The 19,520-nt window shown below is 36.5% G+C and overlaps 1 protein-coding gene across 1 annotated transcript in view; it reads right to left on the bottom strand.

Moving 5' to 3' along the window:
• Window positions 1-19,520, bottom strand: part of DOCK2 (dedicator of cytokinesis 2) — a gene marked incomplete at its 5' end in the record, with an annotated part of 184,604 nt that overhangs the window by 72,705 nt on the left and 92,379 nt on the right. The window contains 2 exons of the mRNA XM_009326156.1: window positions 6,058-6,152; window positions 7,891-7,989. Coding sequence (XP_009324431.1) covers window positions 6,058-6,152; window positions 7,891-7,989 — 194 coding nt within the window. The remainder of the gene's footprint in view (window positions 1-6,057; window positions 6,153-7,890; window positions 7,990-19,520) is intronic.

Genomic DNA, 19,520 nt, shown 5'->3' on the forward strand with positions numbered 1-19,520 from the left:
CAACATGTGAGCTACATGAGAACAGGGTCTTGAGGGTGTTACAAAGCAGTTCATCAGCAGGTATTTTCAGTATGTATAATGAAAGTAAATTGGCAACATTTCCAGCTGTTTTGCCAAATACCTGCAGCACTAAACCTTTCAAGTTAGACTTAAAAAGGGCTGGGGAACACTTGACTCCGACAGATGTCTGAAAACACTCAGATATACAGGTAATGAAAACATATTTTAGAAAAAGTCTAACTACTGGTCTTAGAAAATACCCTAGAACGTTATCTCACAGGAGTTTTTCAGCAAATAGGATCTGACCTTGAAATGTACTGGTGAAAAACTGTTTCCTTTTATTTTTAAATACCTAAATATAATGTCAACAAGGTTCAAGAAACAACTCAAAACAACCAACCAAAACTGATTCCAGGTACTAATTATGATAAGATCAAGTACTTTCAAACTCTATCTGAGCAATTACCATTTCAAAGCTCAGAGGAAGAGAAGGATGTGAATACTGCCCTTTAGTTGCTAACCCTCCTAACCATTCCTTTTATTCAGCGAATCTGACTCCCTATGCACTTCATGTTGACAATAAGGTACGGGAATTTCCTGGGAGGAATTATGTGCCTCTAAATTAAAATTATGAACAGCTAAGAGATAGGCAGACTACATGGTATTACCCAAACCAGCAAAGCATTTCCCCACAAATGCCATGTACCTAGGAATTACTGCTTTTAATAAGCTAATAGCCAATAGTCTAAGTACCATAAGTGGAATAAAGTGCACATACAAGCAGTAGCAACTAGTAAGAAGTGTGCAGTAAGCAGCCTTCGTCAGAACAAAAGTTAATTAAATCTACCATGGAGGATCACAAAAATAACTCGGATATTATATCCTCATGACCTCAATGAGGATTTTTCTATTTCCCAAAGCGTTCTGCCCCATCTAGCATGCCACAAAAAAGTGTTCTTCCCATCTTGCTGTTAATGGAAGAAAGGAAAAAAAGGGGGCGAGTGGGGGGGTGGAGCGGAAAGTAGTTCATTCTACTTTTTGATTTTCAGTTGCTAATAGAATACTCCCAGTCCAGTGAGACTAGTACACACAGCCTCTGCCTCCTTCAAATGGGCTTTGGGAATCAGAACACGCTTTGAGAGCAAACAGCACATTATTTATAATAGTGATTTAAAGTAATCTGAGTTAAATCATTCCATCCTGATACAGGCAAAGCTTGACTAAGTAAGTTTAGTCAATTAAGCTTCTACTCCCATTCTTTCAACTCTCCTACCACAGTTTCTCCTGGACATGAATGTGTCCATTCTCCCTTCCTTTGGACAGAGGCATCTCCCTTCCCAGGTGGCATGCGCGCTTACTCTCTCTAATTAAAAAAAAAAAAAAAATTAAATTCCCCAGGACCTTATAAGAAGTCATTCTCTCATTCTTTTCCCCTTATCTATGCGAGACATCTAACATTTACTAGAAATATCCCTGATATCATGCATGCACTGTCTGTCTTTATTTATGTATAGAGTAATTAGAGTGTCCTGCTCATTAGGAACACCTTTTACCCACAAACAGGACCAAACTTGCAGTACTAGTTAAGCTCTTCCCTTTCCTTTGCCTCTAAGTACTCTGATTTTACGTTTCTGTACTGCTGTATACCCTACAGCAAAATTCCTCCAATGCCCACTTTCCGGGTGTCCTGGTTTCGGCTGGGATAGAGTTAATTTTCTCCCTAGTAGCCGGTATAGTGCTGTGTTTTGGATTTAGGATGAGAACAATGTTGATAACACACCAATGTTTTAGATGTTGCTGAGCAGTGCTTACACTAAGTCAAGGACTTTTCAGCTTCTCATACTCCCTGGCCAGCGAGGAGGCTGGAGGTGCACAAGAAGCTGGGAGGGGACACAGCCAGGACAGCTGACCCCAACTGGCCAAAGGGATGTTACATACCATGTCATGTCATGCTGAACAAAAACTGGGAGGGTTGGTCAGGGGGGTGGGGCCGGCTGCTTGGGAACTGGCTGGGCGTCGGTCAGTGGCTGGTGAGCAATTGCATTGTGCATCACTTGTTTTATATATTCTTTTATCAGCAGCTGGGATCCCTTTCTAGGGAAGGGAGCATTGACAAAGCAGTTGGAAAAGGGGCACAAGCCCTCAGCCTCTGGAGGAGACTCCTGTCAGGTGTGGTTTAACCCGCAGGCAGCTAAACACCACACAACTGTTCACTCACTCCCCCCACGAGTGGGATGGGGGAGAGAATTGGAAAAAAGTAAAAATCGTGGGTTGAGATAAAGACAATGTAATAGGACAGAGAAGGACAAAACAAGGGATGCACAATGCAATTGCTGTGTCCCCTCCCAGCTTCTTGTGCGCCTCCAGCCTCCTCACTGGCAGGACAGTATGAGAAGCTGAAAAGTCCTTGACTAGTGTAAGCACTGCTCAGCAACAACTAAAACTTTGGTGTGTTATCAACATTATTCTCATCCTAAATCCAAAACATAGCACTGTACCAGCTACTAGGAAGAAAATTAACTCTATCCCTGCCGAAACCAGGACACCCTGCTAGGTGCAAAATACAAGAGATCATCTGGGGGAGACTGTCAGGCTTTGTTGAATGCCTTTCAGGGAGAAGTGCCAACTACATTCTGCCATTGGCTAGGTTACACAATAGACATGCCTTACAGACTGTAACTAATATTTTTACAAATTCAGAAAGGAGAGACTCTTAAGGTGAAATACGTACTTCAGGGCATAAAAAGGCCCGCATGTAGCCTCCTACTTAGAACAGATGAATTAAGAATGTAAAACCTTAGCTGTGCTAACACTTTGTGGGTTTATTTATTTATTTATTTATTTTTCTTCTCTTATTGTTATTATAAGAGACCCCAGCCTGACCCCCTGTGACTTTTTCTTTGCTGCTTCACTGGTTTGGAGTAAAGCATGTTAATAAGAGAAATCTAGAAATCTAAATTATTCCTCAATTCATTTCACAGAACATCTGCACCCTCAAAAAAACCCCAAAGAAACAAAAAACCAAAACCAAATTTCTATAAAGACTGATAACAAAAATCCCCCCTCCTAGTTGTTGATATAACATAAAATTAAGATATGAAAGTAAGATCAATAACTCATTTTCTTATGTAATCTTGGGAACAGCAACATAATCAAAGAGTATAAACAGTGCCAAATCAATTTAGGTAAGCAATGTGTTTACAGAAGCACCGTTAAATAGCTTCTAAACATTTTTTTTTAACGCTGACATTTTTCTTTAAATATTTTCATTTGACTTATCCAATGCAGGATAAGGTTTAGAGCAACAAAGCCTGCCTGGACCAAATTGTCCCACAAAGTTCAGAGTCATTAGAAGGCATTATCAGCAAATGTACAGTGCCACAAATGAATTTGTTGTCAGTAACTAAGGCAATACAGATTGCCTTAGTTGGGGGTACACTAGGTGAACCCCCAAGCCCCAAAGGCATATTCTTTGAACAAGGATTGACACTTCCCCCGCCCCCATAGAATTAAAAAAATCCTGTACTTGTGAATAATGCAGATGTTAACAGCATTTTCTAGATAAGAGAAACAGTTTTACATAGGAAAGGTTTGATATGCTTACATACAATGGAAGACTGTTAGGTTACTTTATTACTAAGCTGATACTTTTTAAGAGTAATCCTTGCTACATTGAAAATAATTGCAAATTGCAGCAACAGCAACATAAGAATGTGCACTGAATTAGATTTTACCTGTATAGGCCAAAGACTGGCTCAGACAGAGAAACAAGTCGGATGAAACTACTGTCATTTACAAAATCTTACCTGGAATGAACACATCCACCAGCATATATGTATCAGCCCACCTCAGAAGAGGGGTTAGCGATCTCTCTGCATGAACATTAGTGTACTAGTGACAGAAAGTGAGGTTTAAGCACATAAGCCCTCACTGCCATCGTCACTACCCACTAGAACCATAATCCTTGCTTTGAATCGTGGAACACATAAAAGAAAACCTTTTCATTTAACATAATTCCATTCAAATCCTAGATGAAAATGTATCCAATATCAAAATTTGATATCATAATATTGTAAATTTTCTTAGCAAATCTTTTCCTCAAGACCAAACACTCTCAGAAGATTATCACCATTATTAAGTATCTTCTTTCCTTTTCAATATTGTAAAACTGGGATACTTTACATATTGCATAACTGACATTTCAAATAAACAGCATCTGTGGACTCTAAGTTAATTGGAACCTATCCATCTTTGAGACTTAATTATTAGGCTAGTGTCTCTGTGACTTCCAGAAAACTCCATGTTACTGCCATTTCTACAAAACTAAAATAATGACAGTACAGGTGATCAAAATCCACCTCGCCAACAGAAGTCTTGCTCAAAAAAAGTGTATTCACTTCATAATCTGATTCAGCATATAAACTCAAAGTGTTTCTTTGAGAACGAGAAGCAATAAGTTCAGCCCTGAAGGTAACACCCAAATAAATAAAAAAGTAAACAAAGTGATCCCTTTCAGTGAGATTTTTAGCCATGATTTCCACTGAGTATGAAGAGGAGGAAATCCACAAGATAAGGTGGTCACATGCTCACAGCTACTTTTTTGTTCAACTTCTTCTACGCATGCAGATGCTTGCAAAACCTCTGTGTGTTCAAAGTTTGAGGAAACACTTCCTTACCTACAAGTTCCACAAATAAACAAATTGAACCAACTAACTTTGTTTAGAGCAGCCATGTGCTTTACTTTGCATTCTCAGTCCAACTCTCCCTTGCTTTCCTCTGTTATAGACTAGAGACAGAAAAAGAAAAAAGTCGGTACCTCAGAATGGCTAGGAACAGTTATTAAGAAATAAATCCTCACGTAGCCCATCCTGTACCCTATATACTGGCCTTTCCTTCTTGCCAAAAACATTCATTTCTAACTGATGCCCATAATAAACAACAAAACTCAGACCTGAAGGGAAGGACATTTCCTTCCTCTCCAAACAAGCAATATTTCAAAGATACTCTGAAGGAATCCGTCTGTGATATGCTGGCCCAAGCCAGCTGTCTAAATGCATTATCAATGGTGGAGGTGCACAAAGATCACTTCTCTTTTCTTTCCAATTCAGTATCACATGATATAGACATGATAAACTGAAAAGAGCTCATGTGGCAGCAAAATCTGTACGACATGAAATTTCACTTACGCTACTTGCAATCCTAACACCAAGACAACAGTGGTCCTTAACAGAGATCAAGCAATACTTCGTTTATCACGCCATCATTTATGGTGACACCAAAACAGCCAGATTATAGCTGTGGTAAAGGTATACAATCTGCCCAGTTTATGTTCACAAGATATTTCCTTCAGTCAATTTTATAAGAGTACTCAAAGATTTCTTATTAACAGCAAGCTCTCATAGAGCAAACAATAGAGAGCGTGATAAATTTGATTATACAAACTTTTGCTTAGATGCCATCTTGATCTACAGAGCTTGAAGTAATCAATCATGATGAAGCCCCAAATGATCCATCGTATAACAATACATTTCCTCAATGATATGAGCTACACTAAGCACCGTGGATCCAACCTCCTCCTACAAATAGTGCGTTGCACTCAAAGATTTGGTCATTATCATCAGGCCTTTTAGCAATCCAAGCAACCGTATCATTTTGGAAGGAAAATTGTGTTTGATAACTCTTGCATCAGAATGAACTTGTTCACCTATTAGTAAGGACATTCTAACCCTGTGGAGAAATTGTACGTTTAAGATTCAATAGGCCTTTTACAGTTTGGCTTCTGTTGACTGTCAACAGGGAGACCAACTATGTACTTCCACTTTACTGTTAAATACATTTTTTTTCCCTTTCCATTGTAAGTGGACTTAAAGCACAGGCAGCTAGCTATTTCATGTATTGTCAGTAAATTATTTCAGATGATGACCTTATTGGCATTCACCAAACTGGAATGTTATAAACATCTTAGACTGCACGGAAAAACTTTTTGTCAGATATGAAACGAGTTTACTTTTCACAAGCACATGGAACATGAGCACTGATCCTTCAACCCCATTTTACCTGTTCTGCACCATGCTCATTGCCATCCAGTCTGAAGGGTAAACGTTCTTTCCAATGAGATCTTTGAACATTATGAATGTTTCCATCAAGAAGTCCTAGAACAACAAAATAGAGTAAGTCTGTGACTCTATAACACAAAGTGTTCCTGCTGTGATTAAAGAACTAAGATGGAGGGCTCCACTTTGATCCCAGTGAAGTCAATAGAAAAATTCCTGGTGATATCACTAAGCCCAAGATTGGAAATGAAGTCCTGTAAAACAGCAATCTCAAATTCCAAATGGAACTTAAAAGTCATTACACTGGGCTCTTAAGAAAAGAAAAGCCGTAAGTGAATGGAAAGAAAAAGTACTTTGGAGTAAAGTTGTTGAATTTTTTATTAATTAGCAAAACTGTCTCACTATGCATAAAGAATTAATAGATTTGAAAAACACAGGATTTTTTATTTCATCCATTTAGTTCAAATTTATCATTCTAAACTAAAAATTGAAGGCAGCGACAGAAAGTTTTCAAATAAAACAAACACTATTTCTTTTCCTACAAGTATTTAGAAATCACTGTATAATGAACTTAAACAAAATGAACATAATCATTTCAGATCTGTTTCATGTACAGCATATATATGTGGTTTTACCTTTGAACTTCTAAGCAAGTCACCTATAAGTCTGTGAGACTAGCAAGCTGAAATGTCATCATCTATTACCAAAACCTCACAAGCAACTCTCTGCGAAGTTTGTACTCTTTCTTGTCATATTACTTACAGAGAACCAAGTGAACAATAGCTCTCAACAGCATTATTTGAAACCAAATATTTGTCATCTTCACTGACATATACTTATGGTATGGAAAAAAATGAGAAGACAACAAACCAATGCCTTTACAAACAGCAAAACCCATTGACTATATCGATGTCTTGTCTTTTTAATTTTTTTTTTCCTCTGCAGAACTGTTGAAGGAGTTTAAGGATTACTAAAACTTCTAGGACCAGGTACCCAATCTGCTTGGAAGCTGAAATTACGTTAAAATACTGTTATGTTTTCGAGTAAACTGAAGCACATGAAGAATTAAAAAAGCTACCTAAAATTTGATCTGTTAGCATTTCAGTTATGGCACCACTATGACTTTAAGAAAGAAAGGAAAATGGACAAATCTTACCAACTGAAAATATTACCTCCATGGACAAACTGTAGATGGTGTAATCAAAACCTTTGCCAATACCCAGACTTATTTCAGAGTTATGTCAGGAGTATAAAAGGACAGACATAGGACTACTGAAACCTTCTAAAACACAGCGACCACTGGCACAACTAGAATATACCCCAAGTATCGTTAAATTATGCCAGAAACAACTGGCATAAAACGATGTGTTGCAATAATAAGGCATTTATTGCATATAGCATACAACATTACCTGGCCCAGGAGTCGACCCAATAGTGAAAACGAAAAGTGGAAATGGATCACCATGTGCAAAGTCCAGGAGGGAGGGTTCAATTAGTTGAGGGTTGGTTTTGTTGTTGCTTTGTCGTGGTTTGTTTTTTATTCCTCAGAACAGTATAACACAAAGGTCCCATTACTTATTCTTGGTTATATTACCACCTTGGTGCTAGGGTCAACAACAGTGACATTTATATCTTTCCAAATTTCTGATTACAGTATTGTCCAAGGTCACCATTAGAAGAGGGAGGCAACACAATGACACAGAGGCAGAAAACACACAGAAACAGACTTCATTCTAGGAAGAATCGGGCAAGATACTCCAAAACAATTCTACTGATTTTTCACAGGAAATAAAATACTTGGAATCATTTATCACCTCCATAATTATTTTGTACTCACCACTAGTTCTGAACTTGTCTGAAAAGTTTCAATGTAAACTGAATAATGCTGGTTGTTCATCTGGTTTAAGATTGCTGTCATGCATGCCACAAAATGACTCTGAAAGAAAAACAGACAGAAAACACATGCAGATCACTTAAGATATTTGATTGTATTCTTTCTAAAGTTGAACTACTCTAAACACCTAAAAAATCCTTTTATGTATGTAAAAATAAAATAATATTCAAGCTTTTGCAAGACCAGATGAAAGAAACACGCTAAGATCTTGAAAACAGTAATTCAAAAGCTACCCTGACAAGGGGTAGGCTCTGGTGAGAAGGCTGCATCACTTATGAAACGCTGCATGGAAACACACATTGTGACAAGAAAACTTTATGTATAAAGTACAACTCAATATTGTCTTAAGTCTCCTAAAAGGCATGTGATGTTGCCCAGGATTCCTCCATCAGGGATTCATAGAAGAAAATATATTAGCATCAACATTTTCTAATCATTCTAGAAACATAGGCTGTTCACAGGAAGAAATATTGCAAGAAAGGATATTTTTTACATTCTCCAGGTGTTTAAGTAGCTATTACAGAACTCCGTAAAACTTCTATAGAATACTATTACTTTCACCTCTCAAAACTTTTCAAACTTCATCAAAAGGGAATATTTTACTTTTCTCAATTGCTAAAGCAGAAATGCTGAAAGATATAAAATTATTTATAATCCTAGGTTTTCACTGCAATTTACTGAAAGTCACAAAGACATTTTTCTCTCAAGCAATAATAGTAAGCTTAATGATTTGTGGTTTTCCTTTAAGACAGTGAAGAATCCTCCTTATTGATGCCTTATAATTTGCTGAAGTTTTAATTATTGTTTTAAAAGTGAACCTGCTTTAAATGCTTTGATTATGTTAAAATAAGAGACTACGAAGTAGATGAGTATGCAAAATAATTTCCTAGATTTACTTGGATCTTTTCATCATACTGGTTTAGAACTAATAAGAGGGACTCCCCAGCCCCTCTGGCCAGAATTTGATTTCCACCTGGTAGTGATCAGATTCTCTGTTTAACTCTGATTCACTTTATACTTCTGTTACATCAGAAAGGCAACAAAGGCACACACTACCAAAGTATCAGCTGCAGTTTGTCGTACCCAACCATTTTGTCTACCACTTAGAGAAGGGAAGCCGCCTTTAACTTCAGGTTATGGCCACTAGAGGTCTTTTACTTTCATATGTTAGCTGCTGTTCAGTTTGTACTGCCTTTTTTTTTATTTATTTATTCCTACGTGAGCAGACCCAGCACACTTCTTGCATACAAACAGTGAAAATTACAATATAGAGGACCTATTATACCTTCTTTTGGAGTAACATTAGTGCCAGTGAGAGGCTTGCCTACTTTTTAAGACTAAGAAGACACATTTTCTGCAGGTAAACCAAAAGCTTTCAGGTAAGGAATCGTGTGTTCTCGGGTACCGATGCTCTTCTAAAAAGAAATGCTGGTTTTCCTGCTGTAGTAGTTCACTTTTACAGTTATGGATCAGACAAATCTTTTCTGTGATGTAAAATGTATAGCTGAAAGTATTAATGAATTGCAAAGGACTCAGCGATGAAATTGTGTGGGGTTTTCTTCTGATGTCTTGATTTTGAAAAAAAATTACTGACAGAAGTTAGAGAACTGTACATGAAAAGCAGCTTGTATTTTTAGTAGTTAAACATTTGCCACAGAATGCCTTTCTATCCTCATGTTAAATAATCACTTCTTGAAAGAAGCAGCATTTCTTCACAAGCATTGAATAGATGTATTATGTTGCTTAAAGGCATAAAGACTTTAAGAAGGTTATTTCTTTTGTTGAAACCAACTTCTGAAATGTATCTAGCTATATCTGTGATTATGGTACAGCATGAATGCCTATTCTTAGTAACTGTGTAGGGTGATTTTAAAATTAACAGATGATATGCCTTGATTACTAAAAAGAGCCATAAGCAAAGATCACATATTGCTGGCCAGTACCTTGTACCAAACCTGTCAAATTCACATCAACAGGAATGAATGATACATAAAAAAGGTGGTGACAGTAAAGCTGGTTTCCTACAAAAACTTCCTCCTTCGTTTCCATGTAAATGTAAAGCAGGAAAATACACACTGTTTGATCTTTAATAATTTTCTTGCCAGCGATCTCAACTATTAGAAATTAACTGCTAGCTCCTTTATAGGTTAAAAGCTTGCCCCTCCCTCCTAATCCCCAAACGCCAGCAATAAAGATTCGCTTCTCAGATGCAGCCTCGGATCTTTGAAGTACTCATGCGCTCTCAGCATCACCATTCTCACTGGTAGAACTTAAGCATAATATAGGACTATAACTAGATCAAAACTGCAAATATCGATATGTATTCACTTAAATTCTCCTATGCTGTTTAAGTACCTCTTACTAGAATGTGCAAAGAACATGAACGGCTTGCAAATACAGTAAGTTCTGCACAAGAATGATCTGTTACACTTTGAATGCAGACTGCATGCTCACTAGTCAGAGAGGAGAAATTCAGAATCAAGCACCGCCTACAAACACGATATTCTAATGCTTATGATTCAAAAATTTATTTCATTAAGTCAAGCATTGTGCATAGGGATTGAATAGTATAAACAAGGTTGCGGCAGAGAAGGTGAAGTTATTCAGATAGAATCCTAACAAGTAATTTCAGCTGTGCTTAGGCTTGTTAGGATTTATCCTGTGAATTACAGCAGAAAAGGTTGATTAGAACGAGGTCAAATGTATAAAAAAGTAAATGTATTAAAGTAAACACTTGACTGATGAGAGAATACTAACAGAAAAATTGACAGAAATAACTCTGAATACGCTGCACTACTATGAAGAGAGCTAACAAAACATATGTTTTCCAACTTAAAAACATTCATTTCCATTTAAATGTAAAAAACCCCAGAAGAGAAACAGCACTGAATTCTAATCTTTGAATTAACCAGTTGGCTGACAGCCTTTCAAAAAATGGGTAAAGCAATAAGGAAATTGATAGTATGAACATTGCACTTCTATCGGGAGCAGGTACACAAGTAAATAGGTAGTCAAATGAAAAAGAGACAGAGGAGGAAGTGGCTCAGGAAACATTTGAACTCCCTGTTCACTTAAAAAAAGCATAATTGATACCAAATTTAAATGAACTGTAATGCTGGCTCCTTTAGTATAAACACTGCAAAATAGTGGCTAAGGTAAAAGAAGTGCTGTTTTGGTTGAGTATATACAAAGCACATCAAAAAGGATCATAGATGTACATTCTGTGAAACAAATAGGGCTTTCTAAGGTCAAGGGGAAAGAATGCGGAATCTTTTCCACTGTTCTTAAAGTGCGTATTAGCTGTGGATGCAACATGCATAGAAAAAGAAACATCTGAAAAACATTAGGGTCATATGAGTAAGATGACAAACTTCAACACCTAGCAACTAAATCCCAGCATACTTTATAATAGCAGATGGTGACAGGTTGCCGTAGTAACTTCAAATAATACTAGCACCACAAGAACAAATAAAGCAAATGCACTGGAAAAACAAACAGCAACAGAAATAGCATAGAATGAAGCCACACTTTGATTCTAATCTAGTGGAAGTATTTCAGTAGCTGTAGGGTGGGTAATCTTCATGCAGGTGTAGTTCTGGAAGGACTAAGGAAGATATTTATTTCATGTAGGCACTTAAGTAACATTTATCCTCATTAATAGAGCGCTTTACCAACATAGAGCCTGAGTGTAAATATATAATCATATGTACATCATTAAAAAGCAGACAAAACAGAAACATGAATAATTCCTAATAATTCAAAGACTTCTGAAAGCCAAAGATTATGTAGTTATTTTTATATTCCCTTTTTAGCAGAATACTGGATGTTTTAAACGCTCGTTTTACTTACCCTCACAATTAATGTAAGGTAGGAGGACTCCTTTACATACCACCATCCTCACAATCTCTAACCCTATATTCACTAATGATGGTTTACTGCACAGTAATGATGGATTAATGCACAGTTTTCTGTATTGGGCAAAGAATCTTATCCAGAAGATCAACCTTTTTTTGTGGTGTATGAAGCAACCATACTACATAGATTAGATTTAATTCTGAACTCCCTTTCAGGTTAAGCCAGAAGTTTCAAAACTCACTGTATCTTAGTGACAGTAATTGGAAAAATGGTGCACATAAAAAGGGTGACCAAGAATTTCTACAGACCAAACAGTTCTCTTTTTTGTTCAGAAACAAGCGCAAAAATCTTTCTGGAGAAAAAGTGATAAATATGTTATCTTTAACGTAATTAAAGAAAAGCTAACCAATCAACTGTTTCAATCTAATGTTTAGATTCATCAATATTTATGTTGTAGCACAAGCACATAATTGAGAAGGCCTCTCAATATACTGTTTTCACAGAATTATTGAGTCATTGCACCTGTTTAGTATCACGAGCTAAAGAGCAACATAATTACCAGAGAAGTATGGAAGATGCTCAGTGATGCCATGAAGAGCCACAGTGGTTTGAAGTCACAGTTCCTCAGAAAACCACACTAAACCTTGGGAACTGTGGCATATGTAGAGGGTAGCACAAACACCTTTATCATATTATGCAAACACTAAACAACAGCACTCTGAAATGAAAAAAATAAGCAGAATTTGAAGTGACCTGCTAATGTAGTTCTGTTTCCGCTCCAGAAATAGATGTCACTGCCAATGCATGTGCTGTCCTAAACTGTACTGTTTCTAGCTGTAAAAGCACAAAAATGTAAACATTAGAATAGGCTGCCATGCAACAACCTAGAGCATTCATCAGACGTGTAGAGCACGTCTGAAATGGGAAATAGCTCCTAATCCACACAGACTTCTTGTAGCTTGCCAATGAGTGCATCTTACCAATAATTAATTTACAATAACAGATTCATCTACTCTTAGTTGGTCCGAGTTATTAATTTTCCATTTATATATTCATGTAGTTCATTGGTTCTGTCGTCTTGTCTTTTATAGCTGACTGAACAGAAGCTTAGACATCCTGTTTCTACATCTTACTGACAGCTTTTGATTTCTGACTGAAAACATGCCGGGCTGTTTTAGCTTGTTCTACTGTTTTCTTTACATTCATACAATTTAGCCAAAAGGATATACAACTATAAAACCAGCAGACTACCAGATGGAAAAATACAGGACAATTTTATAACACAATGAAATAGTAATAGCAGCTGCTCTGTCAGATTTAAATTCCAAGTTAGACAATCAAGGCAATTTCAAAATTATTTCATTTAAGACCTTTTTCAGACAGATAAAAGCAGTAAGACAATGGTTTATGGTATGACAAAAGTAGCATGGTTTTTTTAGAATACATCCTTTGCCAACTATTTTTATTTATTTATTTTTAACTTTGCATTGATTTCCCAGCAATATTCCAAAAAGATTTTTCACTCTTTGCAATGTTTTTGCTGCTGCTGGGTTTTGTTGTGTGCTCGGTTTTGTGCCATAAATCCACTCCAGAACTTCTGCTACAGTCTCTGGCTAGGATTAACGCTCTACTGTAATAGAATTAACTTGTGCTTAAGTCTGTGCTCAAAAACAGTTGTGTAATTTACTACTTTTCCCAGAATATTAACACTGTGTTCATCTTCAAGGTGTATGTAGAAATAAATTATGGATAACGTAATCTAGTATGAAGTGAGAAGGCAATCATTTGGAACGAGCAATCATTGCTTGAAAACTGAACTAGCTTGTCCAGAGCACAGTTACAAAAAAAATCAGCTCTTTCACCTGCTCACTTAACCACTGCTGTCCACAATCCCGATCTCAGCTCTGCTATGTCTGGCAAAATCTTCCATCCTTGCCTTTAAGGATGTATGCACCTTCGTGCTGCCTCTCTTCCCTCCTCCTCTGCAATCCACTAATTGCTTCACCACAATACTTTAGCTAGTTTCCAGACTGGTCTCACAGACCAGAAGAAACTTCCTGCCCTGGTACGTAAGATATCCACTGAGAATCCCAAGTATCCTGCTGCTGTCAGGCTGCTTATTTCACTAATTTCTTATTCAAAGTGCCATTCCATTTCCCTGTTGTCACTAAACCAGATGGTCAGTCAAGTTGGCAACGCATGTCTTGTCCTGCCAAGTGTCCCAGTGCACTCATTCCCATGTTAAAGATGGTGCAGTCAGTATTCCATAGAAACAACAGCAGCACACACACAAAATACAAGCAAAGAATAAGGTTAAAAGTATTATCCCCGGTTTATTTACTGTAGAAAAGCTTGACAAGTCTCTTGCATTTAAAAGGACTGGAAACCAAACAGGGAACTTGAAAGAAGTGACACAATGGCTGGGATGGCTGGAGCTAGTCCCCTGCCCAGAGGAAAAACCCCCGAGGCGATTGCCAACTATATCCGACTACAATGCAAAACACACTGGCTGCAAGGGAGAGCAACAACTGGGTCGAAAAGGGTAGAACTGAGCAATTTTAAGTTCATTAAAGTGCAGTAACATCTTTTATTTCTAAGCCATATATTTTGAATTTACACATATTGTGAAGATGAATGTCTTGGATGCTGATTCTCTTCCTTAAAACTAAACAGAGCCACCTCCTGTATTCCCAGAACTAAGTCACCCTTTAATTGATTTTGTTCTTTTTCAGCTACGCTCACTGAAGACAGAAAATTAAATTAAACTTCAACTACATGATCAGAGATGAGACTAATATAATATATTTGTGAATGGTTAAAACAAAGCGTTATCATAATAGTTCTGCTTAAAACTGCTGAAAATCATATAGCTCCAGAAACTTTCTTCTTGCTTTTAAATTGATCTTACAAAAAAAATAAGGCCCAATAAAAATAATTTTCCAACAACTCGCATCCATTACACTAACAAATCTACCAACTGTGTATGTTTAGGATTAATTATTAGCAATCTCTAAGGAATCCATCAATCCATTTTATTGTAAATTATGTAAGATTTTATTTTATTATTTCTTTTTGAGCAATAGCACAGTTGCACTGGAGCTTCCAAAAACACAATGTTTTTTTGTCACCAGGCCATCAAAATCTCACCAGATCCTAAAGATATTAATGGAAAAACCTTTAACTCTGCTTAGTACCAGACATTCCTGTTGAAGAATAAATATTGGTTTTGTCAAAGTACACGCAATGCAGTATTGAAACATTTGCAAACGCCAATATGCAGCCTTCTCTTAGGCTGAGATTAAAATCAGCAATGCCTGACCTGGTTGATAACCCTTCTGCTAGGTCAGAGTCTGCCCTTTACTGAGGCATAGCTAAGTAAGCGATAAGATCCAAGATGCTGAGAAATTAAAATTAAATTTATTTAAAATCACTATTCCTTTTTTAGCAGCTGTAACAACCAGATAAACTTTTATGTGAGGAGCCTGGTACTTTTTCCTGATATTTTAAATGTACACTAATGCTAAAGTGCTTTTAATTTGGCAGTTCTAATTGCCATTTGTCCCCTTCCACATTAAGAGCATTGTATTGGTACTCTGGTAACTTCTTCAATTTTGTAAAAAGAACAATAAAACCACACTGGAAACGATATGAGTTAATAAGCTACTGTTGTATTGATAGCTTCTTTTAAAGATTAACAATTTCTCTTTACCTCCGTATTTTAAAATTGTTTTCACTATGTTCTTGTGGGTTGAAAGCTGTCTAACTATGGTCTGTTCTGGTCTGTGGAGGTGGTGAAGGGTAAACAAAAGACATACTCAGCATACCCTGCAAATACACATTGACTAAAGCCAGGAGAACTTTTCATGTTTTCCTTTAAAGCATTCTTTCACACTCAGACTGCCTTAAAAAAGAAGTTAACTTGTCACTTTGTTCTTCACGAAATTACACAAATGTTTATAAGGAGTTTTTTTCCAGGACCTAGATAATGAATATATGAAGAGGCACCAAAAAAAAATTCCAAAACATCCAGAGCCTTTCACAAGGATCCTCAAGATTCTGGTAACAAAACAGTTGAAAGAAAAGGAGATGCAGAGGTAATTGCCCTGAAGCTGCCCTGTTAACTCCATTGTTCACCAACACTACCATGGCAAAGGGACTCTCACCAGAATAATGTTGCTCTCTACTTTTTCACAGCTACAGTAGTGGAAAAGAGAAGAATTGAAATAGATTCAAGCATGCGTATAGACAGGAGCTCCAATACAGATATGAATTTACCCATAGAGTTTAAAAAGAATTCATACTACATCAACAGACATTGATGTAAAATGTATCCAGTCTGCACAAATGGGGACTTGTCCCTCATGGAAGGAAGATGTACTGACATAAATCTTGGTTAGTGTAACACAGCACGTATGCAATTTCATATAATTTTCTAACTATATAACTCCTACACAGGATAAAATACTATACAGCTTTTAAAGCCGGCTAGGTTGTGGAAAGGTGTTATATGAACTTCATATTGTTCTGCCAAGTTGCTGCTCTGTCACAGATGAAAACAGGGACAAAGTGCACAGAAATAATATTTTCATTTTAAAGTAAAACCAAAAGACTAACTAGCAACTGTTAGAACAGTTTTATTTTGTATCTGAAATATGAAAAATATTTAAATTATATCCCTGATGGGTTTATATTAGGGTTTTTAATTTTTATGTAGTAGTGGGCTCCACTTCTAAACATGAAAAATATCTTGGAGTGTGGTTAGCAGAGTAACTGGCTAAAAAAAGAAAGTTCCTAGCAAAAAAAAAAAAAAAAAAAAAAAATCTAAGATGGAGAACTTTTCATACTGAATCTTGGGTAAGTTGGTTAATAGAAACCATAGGGAATACTCAGTGAAAGAAGAAAACCCCATGGGAACACGTGTATAGACATGGAAGGATAAAACTTCAAAAATTACAGATTGCGCTTCTAGTGGGTATTCTGCAAACTACTGCCAAATAAGCATCCTTCTTAGGTGTGGCTCTTTTTAAGGAGTGCCACTTCTAAGATGTCCCAGTTGATTTAGTTTCAGTTATAGTACCATAGAAACAAAGAATCCTGAAACTGTGATAATAAAGAAAGAAACTTACCAAAATAGCATTGTCTGCACCAATAATTTGTGCGCACGCTAATCTCTTCTGGAGGGATTGCGTCATACTAACACATTATACCTGGGCTCTGGCAGGATAAGGAATATTCCTTTAATAACTCTTTGCACCAGCTCAATGAGAGCTGAATTTATTATGTACTTACTAGAAAACTAGGATGAAGATGGGAGTAGAAATTTCTTTGAATAACTAAGTCAGGGAATATGCTTATGCTCCACGAGTAGGGCGACTGTCCTGTAGTTGCTCAATGACTGCAATCTAGGAGCCTTCAAATCCTAAAACTGCAATAGGACAAGACTGAACTCCTGTTCCACATGGGCCACTCAGAGTTCATGTGCATTTTTTCCACCCCTCTTCTCCGTTCCTTCCCACTAAGCAAGGCCAAAGAAAACGTCACACAAGGCCAAAACACTGGCCTTACTTCCCATATTGGTGCTTTTTTTTAGTAACATATATAAGCATGCTCAAAGGCGACACCTCTGCTATCTTGGCATTAAATCCTTCTGACAACAAATGATACCCTCATTCTGAAATTCATCTCTCACACAAAAAAAACCCTCAAACATAAATCCTCCCCAGAATAAATGGTGAATATAGATACAACAGCACTGTGTTACAACAGGTCTTCCCAAACATAAACTGATTTTCAAACTTTTTCCAGCATTTTAGCAAACATGAATATCAAAATATTTTGTGGTGCCATATGAACTGCTTCAGAGGATGACAACTATATGCAAAGAAAGAGACACCTCTTTCTTTGTGTTGCTTTACTACCAAAATATTCAGCACTATTTGCAGTGATTTTTTTTATTTTTCCTAATCACTAAACTGGGATTTCATCTAAATAGATTGTCCTGCTAACAAACCAGGGTGCTAACACCTTCTCCTGAACCTAGCAAACAGAGAAATAATGAGTGTAAATAAATGTTAGGGAATTGCACTCCTAGCAGAAAACAAACAAAATCAGAATCACACTCATATATAAGCAGACTTGATCAATGAATCAGAGTGCCAGCAAAATGGCACATACGAAAAATATAATTTGTTATGCCTCTGATATTTAGTGTATGTATCTCCTACACAGTCTAATAAGGCTCTTATTTTTATGATTAGTCACTGCAATACAGAATGTGTGGGAGCATCAGTATATATCTGATGCTAGAAAAAATACATATAGAAAAAAAGATGATGATTAGAACTATTGCAACCTACACCACCACTAATTACATTTCTATATTAATGCTATTAGATTTAATAGCAGTTTCAGAACTATACTACTGAAACTGTTCATAAAAGCTTATTAGGTCATGGTATGTAGAATCATCCTTACTATACCACTCCATTGAAATGATACAAAAGGACCTGTTTATGAAGCAAGTCATTTTTTGTCATTTTAATTTAGTAATGGATATACTATACAATCACCCCTATAGAACTGAAGGACAGAACAAGCATTTGGTAGATGCTATACCATCACATATTTGAAAGAATTTTCAAGATATTTTAAGAGAACTAATCTCTTGACGACATCATTATGGTATGTTTTATAAACAAATTCTTTTCTCATTTAAGTTAGCATAAACCCATTGAGCTGAATGTTACATTACAGCTCCCTAAATCTGTATCTTGTGATCTATTATGTTGTTCCTATTCAAACAAAGCCCTCTCAGAATTATGGTCGCAACCTTACAATATTAAGAAAAAGAATTTGGAAAACTAGGAGTGATTCACATGCTCTTATTTAACTTCAAAGGGGAGTGCAATCAAATTTCCCATTTAGATCATTATGAGTTTTCAAGGCGTGTTTTATTAAGAAAAAAAAGTAATTTGTTCTGCTCAGTTTTTATTTTCAAGGATACTGCTAATATTTTATAGCTTAAAACAGAACTTACTAGGCTGCAGAGCTTAATGCCAGGAATTCAGTAGCATAGAGTAATTTTTCTTAAAAAAAAAAAGGAAGACAGCACAGGATACTATACAGTCTTTCCCACAGAATTTCTTATATTTAGGAAACATGTTGCAAAAAAGCATTTACTACTATACTAAGGCCATTTATCTTTTTTTAAATGGTTCTGTAGTCATGTGAGATAAAAGTGACTTTTATTTAATCTCTCCTTGGTACGATGTCCTGACCTCTGAGATTGCTAAATACAATAAACATTGAAATATTTAAATAATTTTAGCAACCAATTACAAATAATTTGTAAAAAATGCAAAGACAAACAGGAGTTTACAACCAAACAAGAGGAGAAAGAATATCGTATATATGGCATCAATATGATGCCAAATGAATAAGGCAATACAGAATAAGCAAATTTGAAATACAGGAACAGCAGTGGAGCTCCCTTACCCCTTCCAGATTATCATAAAAATCTAAATGACAATGCTGCAATTAGAGAGTTCCAGGACATTAGGTCAGACTTAGCAGGTTGTACAGCTCAAGTCACAGATGCTCTGGAAGAACAGAGTAATCAAGCATGAAAACAGGAAACCAATAATATAGTCACCAGGATTTTAGAGGAGAGAAAAAAAGAACTTGCATTCTATTGAATTCAAGAACATATTTTTCAGGAT

Source organism: Pygoscelis adeliae, unplaced genomic scaffold (assembly GCF_000699105.1).
Source record: "Pygoscelis adeliae isolate BGI_AS28 unplaced genomic scaffold, ASM69910v1 Scaffold406, whole genome shotgun sequence".
Lineage (NCBI taxonomy): Eukaryota > Metazoa > Chordata > Aves > Sphenisciformes > Spheniscidae > Pygoscelis > Pygoscelis adeliae.